Raw genomic sequence first — 26,674 nt, 5'->3', positions numbered from 1 at the left:
GGGGCATTGTAGCGCCAGACGGCTCCGTTATATGCTGACACAGCTGATGGCGGAGATGGCATAGAAAACTTTTTTTTTCTGACAAAAAAAAAACGATTTCTTACATGCCCCCTTCGGATTCCTGCCATCATATCGTCCGCCACAATCCGCCGATTTTCCATTTTTGCCAATTTTTACCACCCCGGGGCGATTTGGGCGAAGTCTGAGCGTGCATTTTATGTAATATTTCGTTTTCCCGACATCGAAGCGCGAAAGTTCTTGGATTTCCTGCTTGTGGGCTACCTCCCCGTTCGAGCGAGGTATCACTCACCGCAATTCGACAATTTTTACGACCCGGGTCGTGGAAATCTCCAATTTTCCTTGATTTTGGCGATGTCGTCTGGTTGCACATTTTTTGTCATGTCTCCCATTTCCGACAGCATAGAGTGAAAATTCTTGGATTTCCTGCCTGTAAGTCACCTCCCCGTTCAAACGAGGTATCACCCGCCGCAATACGCCAATTTTAAATTTTCTACCAAATTTTTGCAGCCGATATCTCGCTTTCCCGACATCGTAGCATGAAAGTTCTTGGATTTCCTGATTGTGGGCCGCCTCCTCGTTCGAGCGAGATATCACCCACTGCAATCCGCTGATTTTACATTTTTACCAATTTTTACGACCCGGGGTTCGTGGAATTTTAAATTTTCCTCAATTTCGGCCTGTTCTTCTCAACACGCATTTTCTACGATATCTCGCATTCCCGAACGTGAAAATTCTTAGATTTACTGATTATTAGCCGCCTCCCTGTTCAAACGAGGTATCGCCTGCCGTAATCCGCCGATTTCGCATTTTTGCCAATTTTTACGACCTGAGGTTATGGGAATTATAAATTTCCCTCGCTTTCGCCCAGATGGTTTGCGGCGCATTTTCTACGCTAGCTCGCGTGCCCGCCATCGTTGCGTGAAGATTTTTGCAAGAGTTCGTCTGACCGGTGATTTTCTACGATATATCGGGTTTCCGACATCGTAGCGTGAAAATTCTCGCAATTTGTTATGTGCGAAAAACTCTGATGTGAATAATGGGAATGCTTTCATTGTATTGGTCAAATCGATTGGAGATATTCTATTATAATTTAATCGGGCTTATAGCTCAATGATTGAGTTCGTTTTCAAAATGGGCACACTCCCTTTAAGCTAACAAGTATATAAATATGGGAAGCGGTACCAGTTTTTTAAAAAATGTATTATTGTTTGACAAAATGATAATCTCACACATACACATTATCTAACTTTTATCACTAAATTTTCTTTTGAATTTCTCCTTTTTCTTAGAATTATGTTTTGCTGCTTGATTTCTACTATCGAATTGCATTTGTTTCCGATATTTCCTTGGATTAATTCCATAAGCTTTGAGTCTTTCGTCCGACATTTTATTGTAAATATTGTTTTCATTCTTTTTATTGCTTCCTTGGAAGGGATTCCTGGTCTTTTGGGGATTCCTGGTATTTTGAAATGGATTCTTAGCATTGTGGATTTTGTTGCCGGCATTTTTATTTGTTTTGCTATTCGTGGTTTCTTGTCGTTCAGGTACTTTGCCTTTTTCTGCGTCATTTGTTTCATTTTGTCCTTTTTTCTTCTTCTTTTTCTTTTTCTTCTTATCAGCTTGCGAGCCATTTATATTTTCTGAGCTAGTTTCGTGTACTTGATTTACTTCAACGTTTTGATTCGTTTCAAGTTTACCGTTGATTCCATTCAGTCCATCGGTCTGGCTGTTATTTGTTGGTTTTTCCACTTGATCCTTATTCGCATCTTCAACTGAATCAGTTTTTTGCTTCTTCTTTTTCTTTTTCTTCTTTTTCGCATTATTTTCTTCTGATGTCGCGCCTTCAGCGGTTTTCTTTTCTACACTGCTGTTAGCTGCTGCATTTTCTTCTTCCTCTTCTTCATCCGAGCTGTAAAAGCGAAAATTAGACATATCGAAATAAATAAGCCAACGTTAACTCACGGAGGTCCGTATATACTGCGGAATATCTTTTTCTTCAAGGCTTCATTTTTTGCTTTCATTTTATACAATTTTCGATCACGCTGTTCTACGTGTTCTGGTCGTATCTGAATAGCTTTCTTCAAACTAACCCATTGATTGAGTTCCTTGTTTTTCGCTAACAAAATCTGAAACAAAATTAAATTGTCGCAGAAAAATCAAAATACATCAACACAATGCTCACCTCTTCTATAGTTAAACCAAAATCGTTGGGAGTCGTCTCCACGTATTTAAAACGACATGGAATATCGCCGATAATGTCTTCGCAATCCATTTTATAATATTCGTCTATATATTCCGCATAAGATTTTTCATCCTCGGGATTAAAGACAGGTTTCTCTTTCTTGATCATTTCCATAAATTGATTTCTCCGTTTTCGTTTTCGCCGGCCTTTTGTACTTTCGATCAGTTCATCCTGTAATGCTTGCTTAGAAGTTTCAGGATTATAATCGCAATCCATATTGAAGTCCTCATCCTCGCAGTGTGGCTCGTAGTCATCATCATTTTCACCATCTTCGTGTTTTGGATCAAAATTATCCCAATCTTCCACTTTCAATTCATCGATGTCCGGACAGTCCGGTTTGTCTTCACCTTCATCTTCACCGTAGTATTCTTCATTGAAAATTTCTTGCATACGCCGATCGTGTGCTTCAGGATCAAAATCTTCGTCTAATTCTTCCTCTTTGAAGGGTAACTCTTCGTTACCCGTTACTTCTTTTAACTTTTCAATTTTTTCTAAGATCTCTTTCCGTTTAATTTCTTTTAGCATTTCAAGCTCTTTGAATTTTTGTTCTTTTTCCTTAAGTTTACGTTCTTTTACTTCAACACGTTTTTGCTTACGTTTATCATCCGTTCTTCGAACGGTGGATTCTATGGTTCGCGGATAGCGTTTGATGAACTCCTTGTCTGGCTCTTCGAATCGGAAATTATATTTTTCTTCAAATTCTGCTTGCTTTTCCAGTTCTGCTTCATCTTCGGAGAAATTTCCAACGATTTCATCGTATGTGGGAATTTCGTCATGATCTTTATTCTGATATCTGTGAATATTCGCTTATAATTTTTTTCGTATTTTCAATTGGAAAGCACTTACCCGTTACTAAGAATGTAGTCACGAAGAAATTGTTCCTGTTTAGGTAAAGTGGGATTGGACCAGTATTGCTTCAAAGGATTCAATGTTTTCGCGGCGTCCTCGCTTATTTCTTCTTTCTTACCTGCAAGCCATACAGCGTGTTCTTCCTCCTCCTTTTCCTGAGGGAGATATGTTAAAACTTGGACCCTTTCAAATATGAGCGAATTTCTACCTTCTCTTCTTTTGTTTTCTCTCGCCTTCGGAATATTCCGCCAAATTCTTCTTCATCTTCCTCTGAATCCAGTGCTTTTTTTATCTCATGGCGAAGTTTTTTCTGTTCATCAGCATATGATGGAGAATCAGCACGAGCGTTTTCCTTCGTGTCATTGTCAGTATCTGCAACGGATGATTGTAATGTAATTTTCGGCAATGCAGCATTGAACTTCTTTTATATCTAAGCTAATCAAAGTAACCGCCTTGGACGGCTTTTTATAGGCTTCAAATTATCCTTGACCTTTAACGAGAAATAGGAGCACATCTATTGAAATTCACTAAGCAGCCATTCGTTAACACGATACATCGAATGTAATGTTGCAGCCTTTTGGAGTGCTAGCGAACTTAGACGTAGAAGTTGGGAGAGGCCAGGTAGAGCGACATGATGATGAAATTGAGCCAGCCACAGATATTTTGTCAGAATCAGGGTTGGGCGTATTCTTGAATAAAACAAGGCATCAACTTCTAGAAAGTAATAACAATAACGAAATAACAACGACGGGGACAGGCGCTGCATCTTGCCGTCTCGTGTTACACCACAAATTGGTTCAGTGTTTCCCGCAATATGGGCACGTGACTGTCAACGAATTCTAGACCAGCCGTCATTAGGAGGCCGTTTCGATTTGAGTTCATCGCAGAAATCGGTGACCAAGAATCGATGGGGGCAGAGGCGACAGCATCAAGAACATTACGCCGCACGGAGGGCAAACAGCTTCAGTACTCGCCCAAGCCATCTTTCAGCTAAAGTTCCCGCTGAAGTTCAGGACGAATTCGTGTATAGAACTTTCAGAAATGGATTCGTTGCAGAGACCAGGTATTCCCATTCTTCATTTCCAGTAACCCCGAGAACTCTATCTCAGATCAATGATGATATTGTGTCTCGACTGTGTACTAATATGTAGCTACCGACAATACAGCCATTTGTGTATTGGGGGCAGTTACGGCTATTAGGTTGCAAGATTAGAAGACTCGCTTTCATTGAAAATTCGTCTAGAACGCCAGCGTTACTCATTAAGGCAGAACATTTCCAGGTTGACTCTAATCAACACTGGCAATCTAACAGACGTGTGAATAATAAAATGCAGTAGATTTACGGAAACTATGCTTATGTAGTTGAAATTTTGGACACATTTAAGCAGAAACGTCCAGCCGTGTTCAGCACAGCTTATCCAGATCACTCAACGAATCCCAACAGAGCGTCCAGGCAATGCAATTTTCGACAACAAAAGCAAATAAATATTAGGGTGAACTTTAGCAGTTATCCGTCCAGCATGCCAAGCAAGTAGAGTGCTTTGCCGCCGAAGACACCGGCCATACCACTAGGCAGGCCATACATTTTGCTGATATTACCGAAGAGGAGATTCAAAGAGCCATAAACAGCTCGAAAAATTGGAGAATTTGGTACAAAAGCTCATCAGTATACACGGTCGACTAGCACATTTCACAAATGAGATGATTTGTCTTCCGAAGGCATTTCCATCCTTCCTTACTGCGGGGATTATCTACCTTGTCCCTGATCTCGGTACAGGATTCCGCAAACACAAAACCGATTACTTGGTTCCCAACCTTCTAAAAATTCATAATGTCCGTTATTAACTGAAGTGTTAATGCACACCTCAGGACCAACAATATTCTGTCCGAGGAACAGAAGGGCTACTGAGTTGGATCAAGGTGCTATACATTTGATATATTAGATGACATCAAGTTGTACATGATAATCATATAGAAGCCGGTTGAGAATGGTAGACATGTTTAGTCGTGATATTCGGATGACATTTGATCTAGACAGGAAGTCGAATCCAAGCCATTCCCAAAAGTCATTACAAGCCGCTTGCCGAATACAGCATTGGTGACTTCCACATTAAAGCAATGATCGAGATAGATTTCCACAGGTACGTAGGAGTTCTGCAAGGTGCCCATACTTAAGTTGTGGATTGGAAGAATAGTCTTTTGACGGTAGACATGGAGTTGTCTCTGGCAGCCGTCCCTCGATCTCCACCTACTAAACAGATGGCTGTGTGCTAAAATTGAATGAGACAAAGGAATTTAAATACACTATCATTCAGAATTGCGTGCTCCTACCGGTGCTTTTGCCATCCGATTAAATTTTACCGGGGCTGAAAAAAAAAGAGCATTTTTCATGTATTTTAATACAAATCTTTAATATCACCTTCAAAATAAAATACGATTAATCTAATTTTGTATTCTGAGGCCCATAAGACCTCGTCCGGAATCGTCGATTTTGGCGCACAATTCGCTAGATTGTTGGGCATTTTAGACGTCGTACTCGCCACAAGTAATATTGCGTTTGATGAATGTAATCAGCTACGCTGGCAGGATATGTCTTCTTGACTTTTTTTTGCAAAAAATCAGGTCTTTCGATATGAGTGTAACGACAGTGCTCTTCATACCAAAAAGGTCAATCAGAATGTATCGGGTAGGTCCGCAAGAGATGTTGAGGGTCTACGCTAACTCCCTAATGCCAATACGAGAATTTTCGAGCACAATTCCTTCTTTTTTCAAAGTTATCATCGCAAGCCTTCAAAGTTATCAACCAAATTTTCTACCTTACGTCCTTCACCGAATAATTCATGCCACGGAAATTTGCATTCTTCAAAGAGACGAATGATTCCATAGTTGTAATTCCACTGGAAACACAAAATTTCGAGCAAACTCGTTCTTAATTTTGTCTTTGCGTAGAATAAATCGTCAGACGAGCTGTTTGCATCATAGGGAAATGGCTGCCTGACTTACACTAATGGACTTATCTTGCTCAAACTTCACACAAACGTCCAAAAGGTTTTAATTAATCCGGTTTATGAACGTGATCTAAGTGAACCAGTCCGAGCCGAATTTGATCAACTGGTAGAAAATTTAGAATGAAAAAGCGGATGGAGTATAAGCAGGACGTATCCGTGAAGTGGCGTTAAAAATCATCTTATTTCTGGCTGCATTGTGATGCTGCGGGTTGAAACAGGCATAGTGCTCTATGTAATCTGTGTAGGTAATTCATTAAAACTTGCCTACAAGCAAGGGTTAACTTTGGAAAACTGCCCGGTTCACCACTATGAGCCGTAGGCGATACTGGATAGTTCTGGGACTGATAAAGGTTTAACTGATCGCCACATTTGACACAACAAGCCTGGCGTTCCCTTAGTTGACAAGACGGTTCGCTCCGCGTATATTATTGATGTTGATATCCCCATAATAGTCGCATTGAGCGAAATATGCAGAAAAGGAGCTGAAAATGAGCCACTGACCTCCTAGATGTCCTGGGTTTCTTGCACAGTTCGGTTCCAACCACGTAGAAGTACACAATTGTGCAAACGTGCTCGATGTTGTGAGGAGAATTACCGATGGATTTTTCCGAGCATTCGCCCGAGCTTAACTGTTTGGCACTTAATGCTAATGGTAGATAAAATCCAACAACGGCCCCATTTAAACCTAGATGGAAGCGTTTTGTTCATAAGCATTGTGATCAGTAACGCACTTACTCGAAATTATTCCTTTAATTTTACTGAGATACTCTTCCATAGCTGAATTGCAGAATTTCTGCCTACGATATAACTTCTTCTGATAAATTAGGACAATGAGCCGGGTAGTGCATTAAGGCATATGTAAAGTACTTTGTGCACCTTACGAATGGTTCCATCTTATTTGAAAACATGAGAATTGCTTCGTAAGTTCCTGTTCATAAAGGGGTGTTAGGCGATCAGCACGGCCATGATGACACTGAAAAATCATCGCCGAGTGTTTATAAAAACTGCTTTGCTTGCCTAGAAAGTTTCTGGGAAATAGAATTCGCCAGGGATGCGGATGATTGCGCCCTTGAGCATTTCTGCAGGTGAAGCTAGCTGTCCTGAGGCCTAGTAGGGTCTGTGGATAAACAGTACACCGATGATTAAGAGCAACATCAGAGGACCAATGGGTATTAGAGCTGGTTGTCGATGAGTTTGCTGAGCTGTACGAAAGGTTCAGCTTCAAACAGTATTGCATTCTCTAGTTTTTGAAATTTGACGAGATTGCCTGATTTATCAAACCTATCGAGAGCTACTCTGCTGTCTATCTTCAAACGTTGACCGGCCTCATGGTGACGGGTTTAAGCGGTGGTTTCCTTGCATATGAGTATTCAAACACCGTGGGCGATGTCAAAGGTTTTTCGTCAGAAAGGTTTATCGATGGTATGGATCAAAAGTTTCTGCAGTTGTAGGAAAGTGGTCCGGTAGGGCTTTGTCAATAGCCTGAGCTTGGGAAATGGTAAGTGCGGTTGGAGTAGCTAGAATTAAATTAGATACCTTTCATGAATAGATCATAGACTGTTGCCTTTAGTAGTTTATGACGCCAGAGAATTGATGAAGCTATGTTGCAGTGGTCCGCTGATAGTAATCCAATCTTCGCAAGAAGTGGTGGAACCGTTCTTTCGATATAACATCTTATCGGTAGATCACGTGCCAGTGTTCAATGATGCAGTTCTCTGTCTTCATGTGCCACTTGCGCAGCATGTGACTGATGAAACCCTGCATCAGATCCTCAGTCCTAGGAAAGTAATTACAAATGCTAGAAGCCCGAAACGCTTTGTCAATACTGTATTTTGCATGTACTACTTATCGAGGCTTTCCTACTGCAATTTTTCGATGTTTCCTCGTCGATTGTAACATAATATTAAGCTTTGCACAGATCACCAGAAAAGGGTTGTTTAATGGCTGTCCTCAGTATGTCTTTCATGTGAAGGAAGTAGGTAGCTGTCTGGAATTGTGCAGGCATTTGTGCCATCAGTAAAAAGAAGGACCCCATTGTTATTGGGCACTATATGGAGAAGGTCTCCCCACGGTCTAGGATAAGTGTTTCTTGAAGCAAAACCTTGTCTTGAAACGAAAATATTATCGCGCTCTTGAAGGCGTTTGAAATCCGGAGTCTTCCAAAGGGCGAAGTGGGTTTTACCAGTAGCATTTAAACCTCTAAAATCTTGATCTGTCAGGGAAGGCCTAATAGGATTTGACTTGTTCGGAGTTGCTCCTACTCCATAAGATGAAAAAGAACTAGGCGAGGAAGAGTCTTGGCAACATCCAACATAATATCAATATCAAACTCATTGGTTGTGACACCAAAGAGAGCTAAATTTCATAAAACGCTAGCACAGCATAATGTCTACTCACCATCATCATCCTCATATTTCCCCCCTTTTTCCAATATAACTTTTCTCTCATAGTCCTTAATGGTCATTGCTTTCTTCTTTTTCTCCTTTTTATTTCCAACATCATCATCGCTCCCAATGTCCTTGAAAAATTTCGTGTTTTTGTCATAAATTTCCGGATTTTTACTTTTCAACGATGCCAATGTTTTGAAGAACTCCTCATCGAATTTCTTGTTGATAACAACCTCCTCATCTGAGCTTTCAGAATCATCGTCACTTGATGAATCGGAAATATCCTTATCCCGGTCTTTTACTAGAAGATACACGTAAGTATAGGCATTAGTGGAAAATATTGTTTTGGGCCCACGATGATCATAACAGTGCGGTTAAAACATCTTAATTTTACTTACATCTTTTCAGTAGTTCCTTTTCACGGAATTTGTTATAAGATTTGGCATACTCGCGATTAGTTTTAAACTCAGTGATCTCAGTCTCAGAATCGGAACTCCCGTCAAATAGGTTTTTACTCATTTTCACAAAAGTTAGGAGAATTTACAACCAGCCCGGTAATGCATACACGTGCCACAGGCTCCCTGATTTGACAAGTGACAGTTTAAACTTCAATTGACTTTGGTCTGCAAGTCTCCAAATTTCTTTGCTCTCTTTCCAAGCCCCACCCCCTTTTACTTCTGCACAGACATCTGACATTGACATCTCTCTGTTTTGTCAACATTCACATTTTTGTTTTCCACCCTACGTTTTAGTTTGCTATGGATAGGTCGCTGTCCTACTTTCATCGGTACATTTAATGATAGTGTCGTTAGTGCTGCAATGAATTCGCTGCGAGAAAGCCTGGCTAGCATTCCTAGTGCCATAAGTAGTTTTGTCTATGAAAACCAAATAAATCCACAGACGGTTTCATCACCTTCGTCTCTTTCGGGAGATGACAGTTCCGAGAAATCACATACAATTCCAGCAGCTCTAATTAAGGAGCAATGGCAAATAGTCCTTGGCTTAGATGCTTGTTTACCTGAGCTTAAAACAGCCGAGGATAAATGTAAGGCTCTAATCTTGACATCAGAGGAATGCAGTGAAGAGCGAAAATGGCTCGTTCGACACCTTGTTGAGCTGCGATATCGGATAAAGGAGCTCGAGGAGATCATCAATGACCCAAATGAGTCCTTCTCTGAAACGAAAGTTATCCTAGGACATCATTTCACAGTGCAACCAACCCACCTTCCAACGGCGAAGCAACACTGTGATCATTGCACCGGGATCATCTGGAGTGTTGTGCAGGCCTCCTATGTTTGCACCGATTGCGAATTTATCGTTCATCACAAATGTGCTCCGAATATCATTCGAATTTGCGCTCACGTAATCACAACAGAGAGGAAATATCCCATCGATGAAATCTGCCCTGAAATAGGATTAGCGGCTCAAGACTATAAATGCGCCGAATGCCAAGCGAATTTCGATTTTAGTGAGTTGACATTTTTTCGAGTTTTATTCAAAACTTTTACTAGTCATGGAATGTTTATTATCTTATTGTATGCATATGTTGTTAAGTATTAGATATTCTGGATGAACTCATGTTTAATTGCAAGTGGTTACTTTATGGTGAATGCTAGTCATTGGGAAACTTGTGTCGATTGTACAGTATCGAATGCGAAAAACACATCATCACACAGTATCATATTAATAAATTTGGCAAGACCATAGCACATCGTAATATAGTTCAAAACAGGGATTTTCGAGCCTATAAAAAGTTAAGATTCTCACATTCGACACTTTACAGTTGGCACGATGGTAACCGAATGCAAAATGGGGAATAGTTTAGTTGTAAGGTTGTTATTTTGAGAGTTTAACTCGTGATATATCCCAGAAAAATTGGAAGTGAATTAGTGGTTCCTGTTCACTGCTTAGTCAAGTGTACACCATCCATATAAATCTCATAGCAGCGAGACAAACACAAGGCGAACACACCCGAGCAGCGAGATTGAGAGGCTGATGCTCTGCCCCTTCAATCATCGCGCTTCCTCGGCCTAAGCATACAAAAACGTTGTATAAAAATAATACTCGTTTCACCTTTTCATTCGAGAATTTCTTCAAGTTCAAAAACCAAATGTAATCGATCAGTGCCATGTCTGGAGAATATGATGCATGAGAAAAGGTTCTGCACTTCAGGTCGTTTTGTTTTTTTTTCCAAATGTGTGAGCTGCTCCACTATAGTGATAGTAGAGTACTTTTTTTCATTTGCGGCCGTTTTTTCTGAATCGGATTCTATGTATATCCCAAAAAATATTGACCAATACCTTTTTGGCTGCCTTTTGTGCCTTAGGCCCTAATTATAGCCTCGTCAGAGATCTAAAGGAAATTTCCTATCATTCTTCGAATAGCATGCCAATCGGAAAACCGGAAACTTCTTCAGAAAACATATGAGGAAAATTTGCGTGATGCTTTTGGCTGACATCTTATCAGAAATACCCAAGGGTAATCATCTGCTCCGAGAAAATGCTTTCCAGCCGGTAGAAAATTTAAATTGATTTATTAGATTACTTCCGATATGTTTGCAAACTTTTTTGGTCGGAACAGTTAAAACATTTCAATATATATTTTGATTCGATTTTATAGATCTATATTTTATGGCGTGTCAAAAAATCCAATTATAATTTTTTTTTTGGAATTTTATCATCCATGGCGCGACAACCGGTATCTGGTCTAGGCCTGCCTAAGTAAGAAACTCCAGACACCTCGATTTTTGCCAAGGTACACCAATTCTTAACAGCTGCCTCGCGTCCTGACCTACGCCATCGCTCCATCTTAGGCAGGGTCTGCCTCGTCCTCTACCATAGATATTGTCCTTATACACTTTCCGGACTAGATCATCCTCATCCATATGGATTAGGTGACCTGCCCATCGCAACCTATTGAGCCGGATTTTATCCCCAACCAGATGGACGTGGTATCGTTCATAGATCGTCGTTATGTAGGCTACGGAATTGTCCAACCTCGTGTAGGCGGCCAAAAATTCTTCGGATTCTTCTCTTGAACGCGGCCAAGAGTTCGTGATTTTTGTTGCTAAGAACCCAGGTCGAGGAATACATAAGAACTGGCAAAATCATAGTCTAAGAGCTTCGACCCTATGGTGAGACGTTTTGAGTGAAACAGTTTTTGTAAGCTGAAATAGGCTCTGTTGGTAGCCAACAACTGTGCGCGCATTTCATCGTCATAGCTGTAATAGGTTGTGATTTTCGACCCTAGATAGGAGAAATTATCAACGGTCTTAAAGTTGTAGTCTCCTATCTTTATTGTTTTCGTTTGACCAGTACAATTCGAAGTTGTTCGTTCTTTGGTTTTTGGCGCTGACGTTGCCACCATGTACTATATTCTCCCTTATAGGTGTTACGGAGGGCTGTGTTATGAATGGCTTCAGTATTTACTCTCACTTGATTGTTCGAGGGGATTGTAGGTGGTGTTGTGATTCGAGTCCAGAGCACTATGCCAACGAGACAGTGATACGAGTAATTGGTTTTAACTGGCGCTTAAGTTATCTCATCATTTCTTTGAATCGATTTCTTGACTTTGTTTTGGATAAAAAACTTCCCCAAATTTGACTCTATAAACTATTTACGACAATGTTTCTTTTTGCACCATATGCACCTCTCGTATATAAAATTGAGATGAATATAGATTCCGTTATCGTCTATTTCTCTTTCGGAAGCAAGTTGTCCGACTAAACAAATGTATTTAATTCCTTCGCTAAAAGCACAGGAAATCCACATTATTGAAGTGAAATTTTTTTGGAGTTTTTGCAGAGGATTTTGGTAAGTTTGAATGCTAGGGAGTATCGTGTCTGGTATATCTTAGAACGAAATTTGTTGGGATTGACATACGCTGAGAGTCAGACTATTTAAATGCAAGACGTAATACTAGTAGTCTTTGATTTTCAAGGTCCAATAAGCTTACCAGATAGAGGTAATTTTGTCCTACTATCTTCTTGTTTCTTCGTTTTCTTGTTGTTTACACCCCTTTTTAAGGTTTTGTGTGAAAAATCTTATTGAAATCGATTTAATGTCTCTCTGTCCGTCCGTCTGCTTGCCTCTCCGTCACATTCGATTTACTCGGAAATGGTTGAACCAATTGTCACGAAATTTCAAGGTAGGACGGTAAATTTTTTTTTCATAGAATATAATCATATAGGGTATCAAATGAAAGAGCTCGTTTAGTACTTTTTTAAACTGATCTTATTTCTGATATTGGGTAGGACGTATTGGAGTGAAGAAGGTCAAAGTTCGGGTAAATTTATTGCACTCTAAGACGTGTATGACGTCATCAGCATATAAAGTGAACTTATATGAACGGCGCAGTTCATGGGGGCATCTTAGTTTTCCTCTTTAAATTCAGCATGAAATACTTTATAGGTCCACTATTACCATTCAATTATGTGACACCGACAGGCTGATAAACAAACGGACAGCCACTAGTGGTGGCCATATTTTGAGCAGCGCTTGACAGTTTTGCTCAAAGTAGGCTTATTTAATATAACCCACAAAGAATAAATATAATAATAATAATCTTTGGCGCAACAATCCATATTGGATTAGGGCCTTGAAGTGTGTTAGAGCACTTCATTCAAGACCGTAAAAGTTCTCACTATATAGAAATTAATAATTATTATTACTTTTGGCGAGATGCTTCACCATCTTTTTAGATGAATTTATTGGAAATTGCCCTTACATTTAGATTGAATCAATGTCAAAATTGATGCTTTTTTTGTTTTTATAAAGATTTTATTTGGTTTTCGACTTTGTGGCATGCAAAATGGTGACTCATTTTTTACATAAAATTCAGAAGATTACATTTAAGTCTAACTTGAAAGATTTCATTCCAGGATTTTGTATTTTCTCAAATAAATTCGTTTGTTGCAGTTCATTTTATACTTGAACACAACATATGTATACTTTATATTGAAAAAGTAATATGCTATTTTCTATGATTTTTATTGCATGTTTGGTTTCATTTTTAAGGTAATGAAAGTATGGTTACTTGCTTTGGACCCCGTAAACAACGAGGTACATTTTATATTAATGTTTAATTTTCTAAGGCACATAGCGCGCATTCATTTTAATGAGACCCAATTCCATTTGATTTCATATTATTGCTTAGTTACTGTCTATGCCATTTACATTACTAATCTTAGCACATGTTTTTTTATGAAGAAGAACTGAGTGTCGACTATAATTTCACAAACCTATTTAAAACCAAAGACTTCTATTTTTATTTTTATCTTTTTCAGCTTATTTCTAGTTCTGCTATTTTATATTCACATTTTACTATTCTATGTATGAAAACTCTCAAAAGAAGAAAACTTGTCTAAATAATCTAATTATTCCTTTAATTCAAGAAAAAATGTGGACTGAGCCGCGCTTATGTGATTATTCAGGACTATATTATTGCCCGACATGTCATTGGAACAGCGTGAGCATTATACCAGCACGTGTGATACATAATTGGGATTTCTCATCACATAAAGTTAGTCGTACTTCGCTGCAACAAATAAACCTTTTGTTAGATAAACCAGTGATAAAATTAGAAGAAGTAAATCCGAAATTGTTCGTGTTTCTACAGAAGCTGAGCGTAATCAAAAAGATCCGCGAAGATCTTACATTTATGAGAAAATATTTGTGTGAATGTCGAGTAGCTACTGAGAAGAAACTTCTGGAAGGACAAATAGGTAAATCACTTTTCTATGTACATTCGATTTCTATTCTTATTGCAGTTATGCGAATATTTCTGATAAGTTCAAAAAACGGTGAATGCAACTTACGGATTATTAATTTAGTGCTAATATGCTTAAAAGCTGATACAAATGAAGTTGCAATGGCAGTTGTTGGGTAAAAAGAAGTGGTGCTGTTGTCATACCAATACCTCGAATTCATGTGGGTATGTGGTATTTAGTATCATCCCTGGGGTCCATACCAGCTTGACCATGATGATATGGCAAGTGGTTGCTCCATCAGTACCAGATTGTCCCTGTAAGTTGTGTCACCAAGAGGTTTCCTGTTTAATTTTCGGAAATGTTGTGCCGGATGCTACAGCCCGGAGCTATTTTTCCATTGGCGAGTGGTGAATAAGATGATTGTTTTCCTATTAAATACCACTTAATAAGTAGCTTCATCAAAGCTATAGTGCATTTAACGGCAATACAATATACCGCCTTTCATTGGGCAAAAGCCGATGTATCTACCTGTTAGCGATCAAGACTTCTCTTCAAATACTATTACTCACGGTAAGCGTTGAAATCGACAATTGATTCAAGGCGATGTTGGACAGTCAAGATTTCAGTAGGTTGGGCAGCTGGATGGGAAGCCCAATGCGAGCGCTGTGGTGTGACGTTTGAATGTCACAAATTCTTAAGACCCGTGATCCTTAATTGCGCCTTGACTGTCGGTCAGAATGACGTAAGTTGCGTTTGGGGCTTGGATCATGTTGTAGCCAACGACAGGTCGCTAGTATTATCAGTACCTTCGCTTGGGATTTATTAGTTGAAAAGCCCATCGCAAAATTCTTCCTAAAGTTCGGTTTGCGAGGTAGATCTTCTAGGATGTAACTATGGTCAAGTGGTTACATTCCAGATCAAATTGGATCATCCTGATTCTTAGCATGGATACTATTTATTGCGTAAGACACCCCTCCAATCCTATTGTGATTAGAGCCTCCTTCTTATCGCAAACAAGATTCCGATCCAAACTGCCACGCTTTTATCATAGCTATGCAGTATCTTTGTACAGTCAGAAACGCGGTGTTTTTTTACATTCCCGACAATTGTACCACAATTAATTTTCATGTATATATAACGAGCAATGTTGGACTATAATGCATGAAGTTCAGCAGCCAATTGATCTATTATTCATGTCGAATTCTATTTGATCAAGTGACACAGGCGCTTTTTGTCTACCGTGCAACGTTGTCCGAAGCATTTAGTATCTTGTCTCTGCTTCTCTGATGGATTTACAATTTCTGATACTATATCCAATTATTATGGAAATTATTTGTGGATAACAATATTGATGTTGTTTGCTTGTTTGACCTCTGAACTGGTCAAGGGTATCACATTTTTTTATATTTCCTAGATATGACTCTGAAAATAATAGGTAAAATTCAACAACAGCTAACAGAATAGTTCATACTCTAAAATAATCAGCACAAAATTCACTTCCAAACAGCGTATAACTCCTATATGCAAAACATTTAAACGCCTAAAAAAGTGGGAGTTTATAAAAACTTATAGGATAATCCAATACTTATTCTATACAATGGTTTTCCTCAGAGTCGTAGGCAGACAATCGGGCCCCGGGGTAGAAATGATGCGAGTCTCCCTCGAAATTATACAATCAACTTAATTTTGTTCATATATATAATTCAGGCCCTCTGAGAAAACTCTGGGTCCGATTAATTCGTCCTCTTTCACACGATTGATCTTTCTACTTTTGTGAACGAAAATTGTAATTCTTTTTGCACTTTTTGGAAGATTCTTCAAAACTTTTCTTCAAAATTTTGTTTCTTCCTTTTAAAGCTGCATCATCCTCATCCATATGGATTAAGTAACCCGGCCACCGTAGCCTATTGAGCCGGATTTTATCCACAACCTGACGGTCATGGTATGGCTCATAGATTTCATCGTTATGTAGGTTATGGAATCGTCCATCCTCATGTAGGGGGCCAAAAATTCTTCGGAGGATTCTTCTCTCGAACGCGGCCAAGAGTTCGCAATTTTTCTTACTAGGAACTCAAGTCTCCGAGGCACTGGCGACTGGCAAGATCATAATCTTGTACAGTAAGAGCTTTGCCCCTATGGTGAAACGTTTCGAGCGGAACAGTTTTTGTAAGCTGAAATAGGCTCTGTTGGCAACCAATAACCGTGTGCGGATTTCATCGTCGTAGCTATTATCGGTTGTGATTTCCGACCCTAGATAGGAGAAATTATCAACGGTCTCCAAATTGTAGCCTCCTATCTTTATTCTTCCCGTTTCACCAGTGCGGTTTAATGTTATTAGTTGGTTGATTTTCGATGCTGACGTTGCCACCATATATTTTGTCTTGCCTTCATTGATGTGCAACCCAAGATCTCGCGCCAATCAACGCCTGCTCGATCTAGATGAAGGCAGTTTATACGTCTCGGGTCGTTCTTCCCATGATGTCAATATCGTCAGCATAGCCCAGTAGTTGGGGGGAGAGGGTCGTACCCCTAACATTTACCTCAGCATCACGGATAACTTTCTCCAGGGCCAGGTTAAAGAGGAAGCACACATGAGAGGTCATCCCCTTGTCGTGCACCGTTGTTGTTGTCAAATGGTTTTGAAAGTGATCCTGCTGCTTTTATCTGCAACATTACTCGGTATGCAGCATTCTTCTGTTCTGTCGCTAGCTTACATTCATCGTCAAACCAGCCGTTCGGACTCTTTTTGCGGCTGGAGCCAAGTATGTTTGTGGCCGTATTTCTGATAACGTTCTTCAGGTGATTGTGAAGATCATTTGTTGATGCTTCATCTCCAGGATCTCTGTTGCTTGCGGTTATTGCGGCATCCATTTCCCTCTTATAGGTGTTACGGAGGATTGTGTTGTGGATGGCTAAAGTGTTAACTCTCACCTGAGGGGATTCTGGGTGGTGTTGTTATTCGAACTCGGAGCACCATGCCAACGAGATAGTGATTCGAGTCTATATTGCCCCCTATATATTCTGACATTCATCAAGGCTGAGAGGTGGCGGCGTTCGATCAACACCTGGTCAATTTAGGTTGAAAGTGGTCCCGTCTGGAGAGGCCCACGTTTGTTTGTGGACTACTTTCCACGCAAATCAGGTACTTCCAACAACCATTTCGTGTGACACTGCATTGAATATTCCGCAGTCCGTTTTCATTTGTATTTTGATGTAAGCTATGGAAGCCAACGTATCGCCTGATTACGGGCTCTGTCGCTACTTGGCTGTTAAAATCCCCAAGTATGATTTTGATGTCACATCTGGGACAGGCTTCGAGGGTTCGTTCTACTGCCTCGTAGAAGGTATGCTTCTCCGACTCTGCAGTCTCCTCTGTAGGGGCGTGAACGTTAATGAGGCTTATATTTCTAAATTTGCTTCGCAAGCGCAGAGTGCATAGCCGTTTACTTATGTTTTCGAAGCCGATAACGGCAGGTTTCATTTTTTGGCTGACTAAGAAACCTATTCCGAGCACATGGTTGGCCACTATAATATATGGTGTAGTGATTCTTCTCCAGGAAACGCACTTCCTGCAATGCTGTTACATCAGCCCTGGGCTAGCTGCTTGGCAGTTCCATATCTGTACAGGCAGCGCACTTCCATGAGAAAATCCGCAAATCGTTATCCCGTTTTCGTTGCCGGGTTCGTAGTTGTAACATCCATCCATTCTGACACTGTTGTTGTGCCTACGTAAGAAGGTGTTTTCCGTGTAGGGTTGTCAGCCCTACCCAACCCCCAAACTGCAGGACCAGTTGGTACAATTTGTCCCGTTTTTAGGCGCGGGAGACTTTTATTTTGCCTCACATAAAATGGGATAGTGTTGAGCATTAAGTTTTGTGCTTAACCGCAATAATTCGCTAATGTGATCGTTGAAAATTTTAAAGAAACTTATGGGAAAAATTCAAACTAATTTTCGAATGGCCGACCGGTGAAGGTGGACTTCGGTTTGGGTGATCTTCAACTGGCAAACCAATGAAATCTTCAAAATGTCAGGGCTCTTGTAAGGTCAGATCTCCACCCACCAATAGGAATGATGCGTAGAAAATCAAAACTGAAGAGCTTCAGAATGCATCAAATTTTAACTGAAAATTTGTACATACGACAAGTCTGTGCCAAAGTGATGCCGAAAAACGTCATAATAAAGCAGAATTTAAAGTTCCGCTTATGACTTTCCTCCTTTGCCTAAACTTAAAAAGGCCTTAAAACGACATGCCCAAAGTCATACCGAGTAAAGCCTTTCAGCGCTACTATAAAGGCAACTCAACCGATATATAGCTGCCAGCGTAAGGATAATCTGGCTGTTTATAAATAAAAATTTTGATAATTAAAAAATTCCAATTCCAGACCTCTTATCATCCCCCTTAGTATAATTCAATTGTTAGAAGAGAATGATGAAAAGGTTAAGTCATTTAAAGGGTGGAATTATTGCTAGAATTAGAACTAGATTATCACTTAACTCGCTGATATCATCTCAAAAGAATTCTAATGGTAAATTCATTGAAAGCTCCTTTCTTTTCTCAGGAAATCGGCGTCATTTGATCCAAACACCGGATGTTTATAGTATATCAGACTTAGTTCAAGCAGAATCGGGACTTCTAATAGAATTTCTCAATAGAGTTTACGATGCATTCGAGAAGCACATTAGGTCCTGTGAAATATGCTCCGGGAAAGGCTATATATGCGAAATTTGCAGTAATAATGAAGTGATCTACCCGTTTGATGACGGTAGTGTTTCCTGTGAGAAATGTTTGACAATTTACCATCGAATCTGTTGGACACGCCATATGCAAAAATGCCCAAGATGCGCTCGAGTTGAAGAACGAAAGTCGAAAACAAACGATGCAGAGCTAACACCAACAACACCAACAGAAGATATAAAAAATGATCCAACAACTGAATTGAATTAACAATATCTTTTGGATTTATTTCGCGAATATTTGTATTTTGTAAAATTGATAAATTTTAAACTATATTTTAATACTTTGTGCTCTAGTAGCTTTCTGCAGATAGACTCTTCACATAAACAGTACATGATAATTGGAAAGTGAAGAGAAAATGATTACCTATGAGAGTTACAAACTATGTTAATTTTACTGTGGAATCGAAACCATAACATTAGCAAAAGTTACCATAACAAATTGAAAATAAGTTAAACTGTTAAAGATGAGTTGTAGACTCGTATCTCCAGAAGGCTACAAAATACACAATGGTGCTTCTTGTAAATAAAGCTAATATGAAAGAAACTTTACTGAAATCTAATGGATTGTTACATTAATTACTACATGAAAGATACAGCATTTCTTTTCAAAGCCAATACTTTGGGTGTCGTCCATTATTTTTAAACTCTATGAGCTAACGCGGTCGCTGCGAAAAGCGCCATTCCAAGAACTCCTGCTCCAAATTTATAATTTGATGGTACTTTTCGTAAAATATCCTTCCAGATAGACATCGTTGTCGGCACGGATTTTTGAAACGACTCTCTAGACTTGAAGTTTTGGAAATAGTTTTCTAGATAAGGCATTTTTCCATTTGTCCAAAAATAATCTTCAAAGCCTAAGCTATATAAACGATGCAACATTAAACCCAACGTAATATCGGCAATCGAAAGCTCGTCTGAACACAGCCATTTTTCCCTTGAATTGTTTTTCAAGTCATTTTCAATATATCTGAGCACAGTTTCTAGAGCGTCTAATAGTTTTTGATAAGCAACGCGGTCGGAAATAATTTCCCGACGTTTCTCCTGGAACTCTACCTTTTTGAATAGCGAACCGGAATTCACGTCATTCTGATTGGCGCAAGTTTTCAGTATTCTATTAACTTTTTCATTCGTTTCTAGGAATATAAAATATGTAAATCCAATCTGGTTCCAAAAAATTCAAAATTTCTTATGTTACCTAAACAAGTTTTCCTTATAGGTCCAATAAATGGTGGTTTGGGGTTCAAATTCAAGTCTTCATGAATGAACGAACCAAGGCTTATTGCGCCAATTGGTATTCGTTTCAATGTGCGCTGGTAAAAGCGGATCTTTTGGAATTCTTTTGAGGAGGTATCAGTAGGTATCAGCCTTCTTTGTTTTCCTAAAAGAATTATAATTATCAATTTCCCAATAAGTTCGACTTCATTCAATACACAAAATATACTTGAACTTGTGTTACCATACCTTTGCTGTATTTATTTTCCAAATAGCCAATTATGTGTGCTGAGTCGGGAATTATGAAACAGCCATCTTGGAGTACAGGTACTTCTCCTTTAGGGTTTAAATTCAAGAACCATGATGCAAACTGTTCTCCATTTGAAACATCAATCACATACGGTGTGAATTCAATTTGTTTCTCATGCAAGGCTAGTAAAACCTGGAAGTAAAACAAATATAGAAATATAATTTTAGATTGCTTCATGGCTAGAAATAGACGACATACATGGACACATACGTATAATATACCGGCTAGTTCATAGTTAATAAATTTTAATTTCGGCCTCCCTTCCAAGTGTTATAAACACTACCACTAAGACATTTTCATGGGAAATTCGTTCCAACAACAAAGAACTACGGTTGATCATCGACAAATCAAGCTCAAAGCGGTGGAAAATGCGACATACCCAAAAATAAATAACGGAAGCAAACCTTTGGTGATGTAGGCAAATAAGTAAATGAAATATTGCATATGGCACAACGTAGAAAATCTATGCACATTTTTACTGTAGAAACAAAGAACACCAGCAACTTCACATTGTGATAAGTAAGCAATGTGTTGATTGTTAAAAACCGGGGCTTGGTTGGTTTGAGCATATCAACATCTACCGTGAATATCCGGGTTTTACACCGCTTAAAATGGCTAATGGGGAACCTGACGCATAGTGATGCGTTATCCGGTCTTAGAAGAAGACAGGTTCCAAATAAAGAACCGTTCAAAATAATAACATGGGTGTAATATATGAAGGCTAATCAAGAAAACTTGCTTTTAATTTTAACTAGATGTCAATATAGCTATGCATTTTAACTTACCATAAACAAATCTCATAGTGGATTTATGTACCTCATTACAAATCCTAGTCTACCCGAGCAGAACTCCCTGCCACAGCGGTGACGTGGAGAAGTTCAATGGACTATGATATCTTCCCCCAAACACCTCGACTATGCTTATGATATATGCTTGCCCTCTCATCGAGTCATGAATCTTGGTTAAATAACTCTGGACTCGGTGAAGGTAAAGTCGGACCCAATATAAACACCAGCAAAACCAAGGTTTTTTGTCTGACGAGTCATTGCACTCTTCCTTTTCGTATATTTAGGTATGGTTGATTCTGTCGACAGCGGCACCGATCTGGATGTCGCTCGATTTATTCAGAACGCTAAATCCGTCCTTGCTGCTTTGTCCAAAATTTTTAACACCCGCTTTAAATTAAAGCTGTTCCGCGTCAGAAGGATAAACATTTGAATTTAATGTTTTTTTAAAAACAAATTTTTTTTTTCTGGGTTAAGCTCAGGCCATTTTTCGGAAATTAAATGAACAAAAGTCATAAAATATGAACGGATAAGGATGCTGCCTAGAATGAGGAGGTTACTTTTAGGATATACGCATCTGTTATGAACGATTCCTCCGTCACATTCCCGAGAATAGATAGGACAGAGACCACCGCGTGTCCACGAGACACTACAGTGAAGCTTCAGTATTTTTGGGAAGATTTTCACGGCTAATTTCATCTTTTTCTTTAAGTTTTTGGGATAGCTACGCCCCTCGGTCAACTTAGACGGTTTTTGACCATCGACCAACTCAGTAAGTTATTATAAATTGACCACTCACATACTGCATAAACCGTTCGAAAATTTTTTTTTAAAAGGTAGGAAGCAGGCTCTTCAAAAATCTATATCATTGCACTCTGTCAAGGGCATGGTGGTGTCTTGGTTGCTAATTTCAACACTTTGTTAAAAATTGAATCTTGTCTACTTCGATTCTATGAGTTGTGTAGGCAGGAAATTTTCTAATTGGTCGCATTATAGGATTGTATAATAGCTCTATTGTGACCAAAATGCCTAAAGTTACGGTTCATTTATCTCAACGGTGGCGGATTGTGTTGGGACAAATTCATGCGGCAATTCAGGATATATAACTAAGAAAATTACTTACTGTTGAATGCTACGTGAGAGATTTGCTTCTAATAAATTGACCATCTTGACTGTCTTTGGATGCTACTTTTGCTTCCTTTGACCTGCAGCCAGTCCATCACAAGAACCAAAGTTGTTGGCTTGATTGGAAAACCATGGCTTTTGTCAATAATGAAGGCAAACCTCTTATAGAAAAGAGAGAGTTCTGATAGTAGGATTCGCCTACATTTGAAAGAAGCTTCTTGGAAAAGTTAGCCTATGTTTGTATGAGGCCGTGCTACATAGTTCTGAAATGTGAGCAAAATAAAACGACTCCAACGAGTGGGAAGGGGTGACTTTCTCCGAACCCCGGAAAAGCGATCGTAATGTGGGAACACTAACACGAATAATATTGTACTCCCACATTGGGTGCCAATCATGAATAAGCTTTATCATTGCTATATCCACGGCATCCGATACCCGAGAAATAAATTTGCCTTCAAAGAAATTTCAATGGTAAAAGTGAACAAACTATTTCATCACAATTTGGAGAAATTCTCAGACAATTTAGCCTAAAATTTAAAAAGTGCCAGCAAAAATTGACCGTACGGGTCCATCATCACCGAAAGCTTCACTGTAGTAAGATTCTTAGACACTTCAGTCCCTTACAAATCATAAAGAAAATTTCAAGAGTGTTAAAAAGCTAGTGCCTTTGCACTCGCATTCAGGCGAAACTGTGAATGTTATTAAAGTGAACTAAGACCTGCGGCTTAGTTGCGCGCATGTAGAGGGAAAACACAAAAGCCGAATGCCAAGATCAAGGGATGGTCCATTCATGAGTGAAGAAGATTATAAAAAAATCCAATGAGGAGTAAATTCAATTATATAAAAATAAGATAAAACAAGTGAAAATAGCCAAATAGAATAACTTAAAAAGGCGAAAAAAATATAATGTACCGAAATAAATAATAATTAATTGAATAAAGAAAAAAAATTCTATTTTTAAAGGGTTCTCAGAATTTCTTCCGGAAATTTAAAATACAAGATTATTTATTACTTTCAAAGTAGTCTTCATCAATGCAGCAGACTCCTGTCAGCGTTTTAACCAATCCTTGAACATTTTTATGTTCGTTAGGTAGCATGTCCAATAGAGCCATCTTCCATTTTTACATCACCTCCTCTTGGTTGATGAAATCCGTTTCCTGTGGCAGTTTTTTGGCTCAGAAGATATCGCAGGGAAATAAATCAAGTAAGGAATAAGTGCTTTTATCCTGTTAGCGGGGGAAAAAACAAGAGAGGGAGAGGGGTTGTCAGCCACTTTAAATCAGCAGGCGAGTTCTGTTCGAAAAATCATTCTGGCACACTATTTTACCAATGGTGAACAAAATCTCGATTAACTGCAAGCGAAATCACAGTGTAAATTAAGCAAAAGTTCAATAAGCAAATTGGTGCAAATACCATCAGGGAAAAACTCAAAAAGGCTGGACATTGCATTCATTTTGCCAATTAATCAAAAAGGCGCTTTGCCGATTCGGTCGAAACCAATCCAAAAAGAAAATTTACTTCCTACAGTGAAACACGGTGATAATTTGAGGGTATATTTCGGCTAATGGCGTGGGTAACTTTGAATTTATCTAGTCAGTTTAGGAATAATTTGGAGAAAAGTCCTGAAATCTTGGCTTGAGTAAGGATTGTAGTTTTTCAATATGATAATTACCACAAATATACAGCTCAAGTTGTGAGGTTTTGGTTATTATTATTATTCTGTTGAGGGAAAGTCGCACCGCGTCCTTAAAGAACTATTGTGCCCTTTTTACTGGTTATAGTGTACCTATTAATCATAGTATCTCAAGCAGGCCTATAACCGTCAGGAAGTGTAGTATGGTCCCTACTTCCAGATCTTTCAACTTTGCATCTGGTCGAGGTTTTTGCTTACTGTGTAATGCCCCAAAACAGCTCCATACACCCCCAAAATCTCCAGACGTTAATCCTATTGACCATTTATGGAACTCACTGGAGATACGAATTCGTTCTCACAATACAAATATTGAAAAATATTCTCAGAGAAGCATTGAGCAAAACTTGCGTATCAAAAGTCATCCTTTATGTAGTATATACCGTGAAACATGTCCTTTCGGGCGAAAGCTAGTTCATTACCTCCAAGGTCGCAGAAAGGGAAGCAAGAGAAAAGGTATCGGATGAAACGGGCATATATGAATATGTTAATTAGATTGAAAAAAATGTCAATACATTTTCAAGAGAAAAACCAACGAGAATTGGAAATGCATATGTATCCGACCCGAGGAGTTATAAAAGTAAAATACCTATGGCTGCGTATGTAATATGAAATTCGCTTCATTCCTTATAAAAGTTTCAGGTACATTCCCCGAATAAATCGACAAAAAAATTAACAAATCTCCAACAGTTGATACCCCCTTGGATAAAACTTGAATCGGCAGAGTAAAGTCCCGGACCAGATTTGTCATCAAGGTAAAGGTGCATATCATAAAAAGATTAAAATCACTGGCCAGAGTAAACAATTTGGAAATACATACGAAATTTAATGATTGCCCCCAACAATGCCGATGTCGTCATCATAATTTCGTTTTTTTTTGCCGAAACTTTCAGACTTTGTACGTCCCACGGTCGTAGCTATCGCATTGGATCTACTTCATCTGTGTTTAGTTCTTTTTAAAAGATTATCTTTACACATACATATATTTGTTGTAAATCATATAGAACTTGAGAAGCCAATTTTTGGTTGTTATTGCTGAGGTAAAAATCCCATACATAGACGACAAATTAGGCTGGGAATTCACACATCTATTAGCGACTACTATTCCACGGAAGAAAAAAAAATAGTTTGTAAATTATATAAACTGCAGTCACACGACTTATATTGGGCGTTGTTTACCTACTGTAAATTAATCACCTAAAATTAACCACTCAATCAAATTATTGTCGCGATTATATCCAAACTGTTTGTTACTGTCTCAATACGAAGTAATTGCATAACTCCCCTTACCTTCTGTGAGTAGTAACTATACGGATGAAAATATAGAACTAATCCATCATAAAACTCGGGTTTTTTAAACTGTCCACTTTTATCACTCATTTATACCGGCAGGTCTTCACGGACTATGAGAAAATAATATTAAAATTTTTCCCGCAAAGATCTACTCTGCAGCCGGGAAGATAGGTATGTACTATACTATTGAGATGGATAACTAGAAGTAACACTGGAAAGAACTGCTGGTACCCTCCAAGAACAAGCACTTAATCCCGAGCTAATCCAAGTTAAAACTGCTGGAACCAGCTACATTTCAGCTATCTACACGCTCTCAGTGGGTGCGATATATTGTTCCCATACAGGTAACCATTGGTTGTGCCGGTGATTTGTTGATTCTGTAATTTACGGGCTGTTATGTGGTCTGGTTAAATGTTTTCATGCTTGTTTGATTAAACTATCATCTTACGCAATATTCATTATTAGTAATAACCAAACAGTGGAAATAGTTGGAGGTGTAAATACGTCATAGGTAGTGGATCATACATTGATCTCAATGGGAGAACATGTTGCGCACCCACAATTGTTTTTGTTTACGCTTCACTGCACTTCACTATAGTAAAGGTGGTGACCAAGCAAGAAAGGTCATGAATAAAACAAAACTACATTCCTAGAGAAGGACTAGCGTTTATACTCAACCTTTATCTATACCCATCGGAGTTTTCTCGACAGGTTCGCAATAAAGACTTTAACCAAATTAGATTGACATCTACCATTAAATAATTATGTAACAAATGTCTTTCTAAATACTCACTGCATCTACTGCCACAGAAAGTTGCGAATGGTTATCGTTTATTGACGCAGTATTCACTCGAAATATTAATGACTTCCAAATTAAATGTGCCTTCCATATACATATATAGTAGGCGTACCGGGTTAATACCCACCTAAGTTGCAAACGCAGAATTCCATGCGGCCCGTGTCATAAGTTGCGGATAAAAACATGGCTCACAGAGTCAGCTATGAATATCGCAAGTTAATCTTATAATTAATTACAGACTGGCAGACTTTTTTTTTTGTATTTGATCCTCAATCGACGCGCTTATATATGGGACATTGTAGTGATAGGCACTGTTGCAATGCTGCCTGGCCCTATTACTACTATTATACAAAATCTTATTAATGGGCCCTCAAGCAATAAAGACGGAGCAATGAAGGGTTTTATAACCACCTGGAGCTGCATTACGATTAAAATCAATTTTTTCCCGGGGAATTTAATACATACATCGGAGTACAAAAGGTAGCTGCATAAGAAGATTAATGGATAA

At 38.9% G+C, this 26,674-nt stretch overlaps 3 protein-coding genes across 5 annotated transcripts; 1 reads left to right on the top strand and 2 right to left on the bottom strand.

Moving 5' to 3' along the window:
- Positions 1-1,212: 1,212 nt before the first annotated feature.
- LOC119649936 (protein KRI1 homolog) lies at positions 1,213-9,088 on the bottom strand. The gene is made up of 7 exons (XM_038052356.1): positions 8,906-9,088; positions 8,518-8,808; positions 3,321-3,484; positions 3,110-3,267; positions 2,204-3,056; positions 1,984-2,147; positions 1,213-1,930 (listed from the first exon to the last, which is right to left on the bottom strand). The coding sequence occupies exons 1-7, from the start codon at positions 9,024-9,026 to the stop codon at positions 1,264-1,266; spliced, it is 2,418 nt and encodes an 805-aa protein (XP_037908284.1). The 5' UTR covers positions 9,027-9,088; the 3' UTR covers positions 1,213-1,263.
- A 98-nt stretch (positions 9,089-9,186) lies between these two features.
- LOC119648197 (differentially expressed in FDCP 8 homolog) lies at positions 9,187-19,508 on the top strand. Of its 3 annotated transcripts, XM_038049793.1 has the most exons (5): positions 9,187-9,975; positions 13,523-13,567; positions 13,900-14,027; positions 14,124-14,229; positions 18,775-19,508. In XM_038049793.1, exons 1-5 carry the CDS (start codon positions 9,327-9,329, stop codon positions 19,158-19,160), a joined length of 1,314 nt encoding a protein of 437 aa, XP_037905721.1. In that variant the 5' UTR covers positions 9,187-9,326; the 3' UTR covers positions 19,161-19,508. The 3 variants fall into 3 exon arrangements, with proteins under 3 accessions (XP_037905721.1, XP_037905719.1, XP_037905720.1); XM_038049791.1 differs by having other exon boundaries at positions 9,188-9,975; positions 13,900-14,229; XM_038049792.1 differs by lacking the exon at positions 13,523-13,567 and having other exon boundaries at positions 9,188-9,975; positions 13,900-14,229.
- LOC119648198 (ganglioside-induced differentiation-associated protein 1) lies at positions 19,152-25,685 on the bottom strand. The gene is made up of 4 exons (XM_038049794.1): positions 25,365-25,685; positions 20,414-20,606; positions 20,148-20,330; positions 19,152-20,085 (listed from the first exon to the last, which is right to left on the bottom strand). The coding sequence occupies exons 1-4, from the start codon at positions 25,452-25,454 to the stop codon at positions 19,592-19,594; spliced, it is 960 nt and encodes a 319-aa protein (XP_037905722.1). The 5' UTR covers positions 25,455-25,685; the 3' UTR covers positions 19,152-19,591.
- Positions 25,686-26,674: the final 989 nt, after the last annotated feature.

The sequence above is a fragment of the Hermetia illucens genome, chromosome 2 (genome assembly GCF_905115235.1).
Source record: "Hermetia illucens chromosome 2, iHerIll2.2.curated.20191125, whole genome shotgun sequence".
Classification (NCBI taxonomy): Eukaryota; Metazoa; Arthropoda; class Insecta; order Diptera; family Stratiomyidae; genus Hermetia; species Hermetia illucens.
This window is presented reverse-complemented; position numbering and strand designations above follow the sequence as displayed.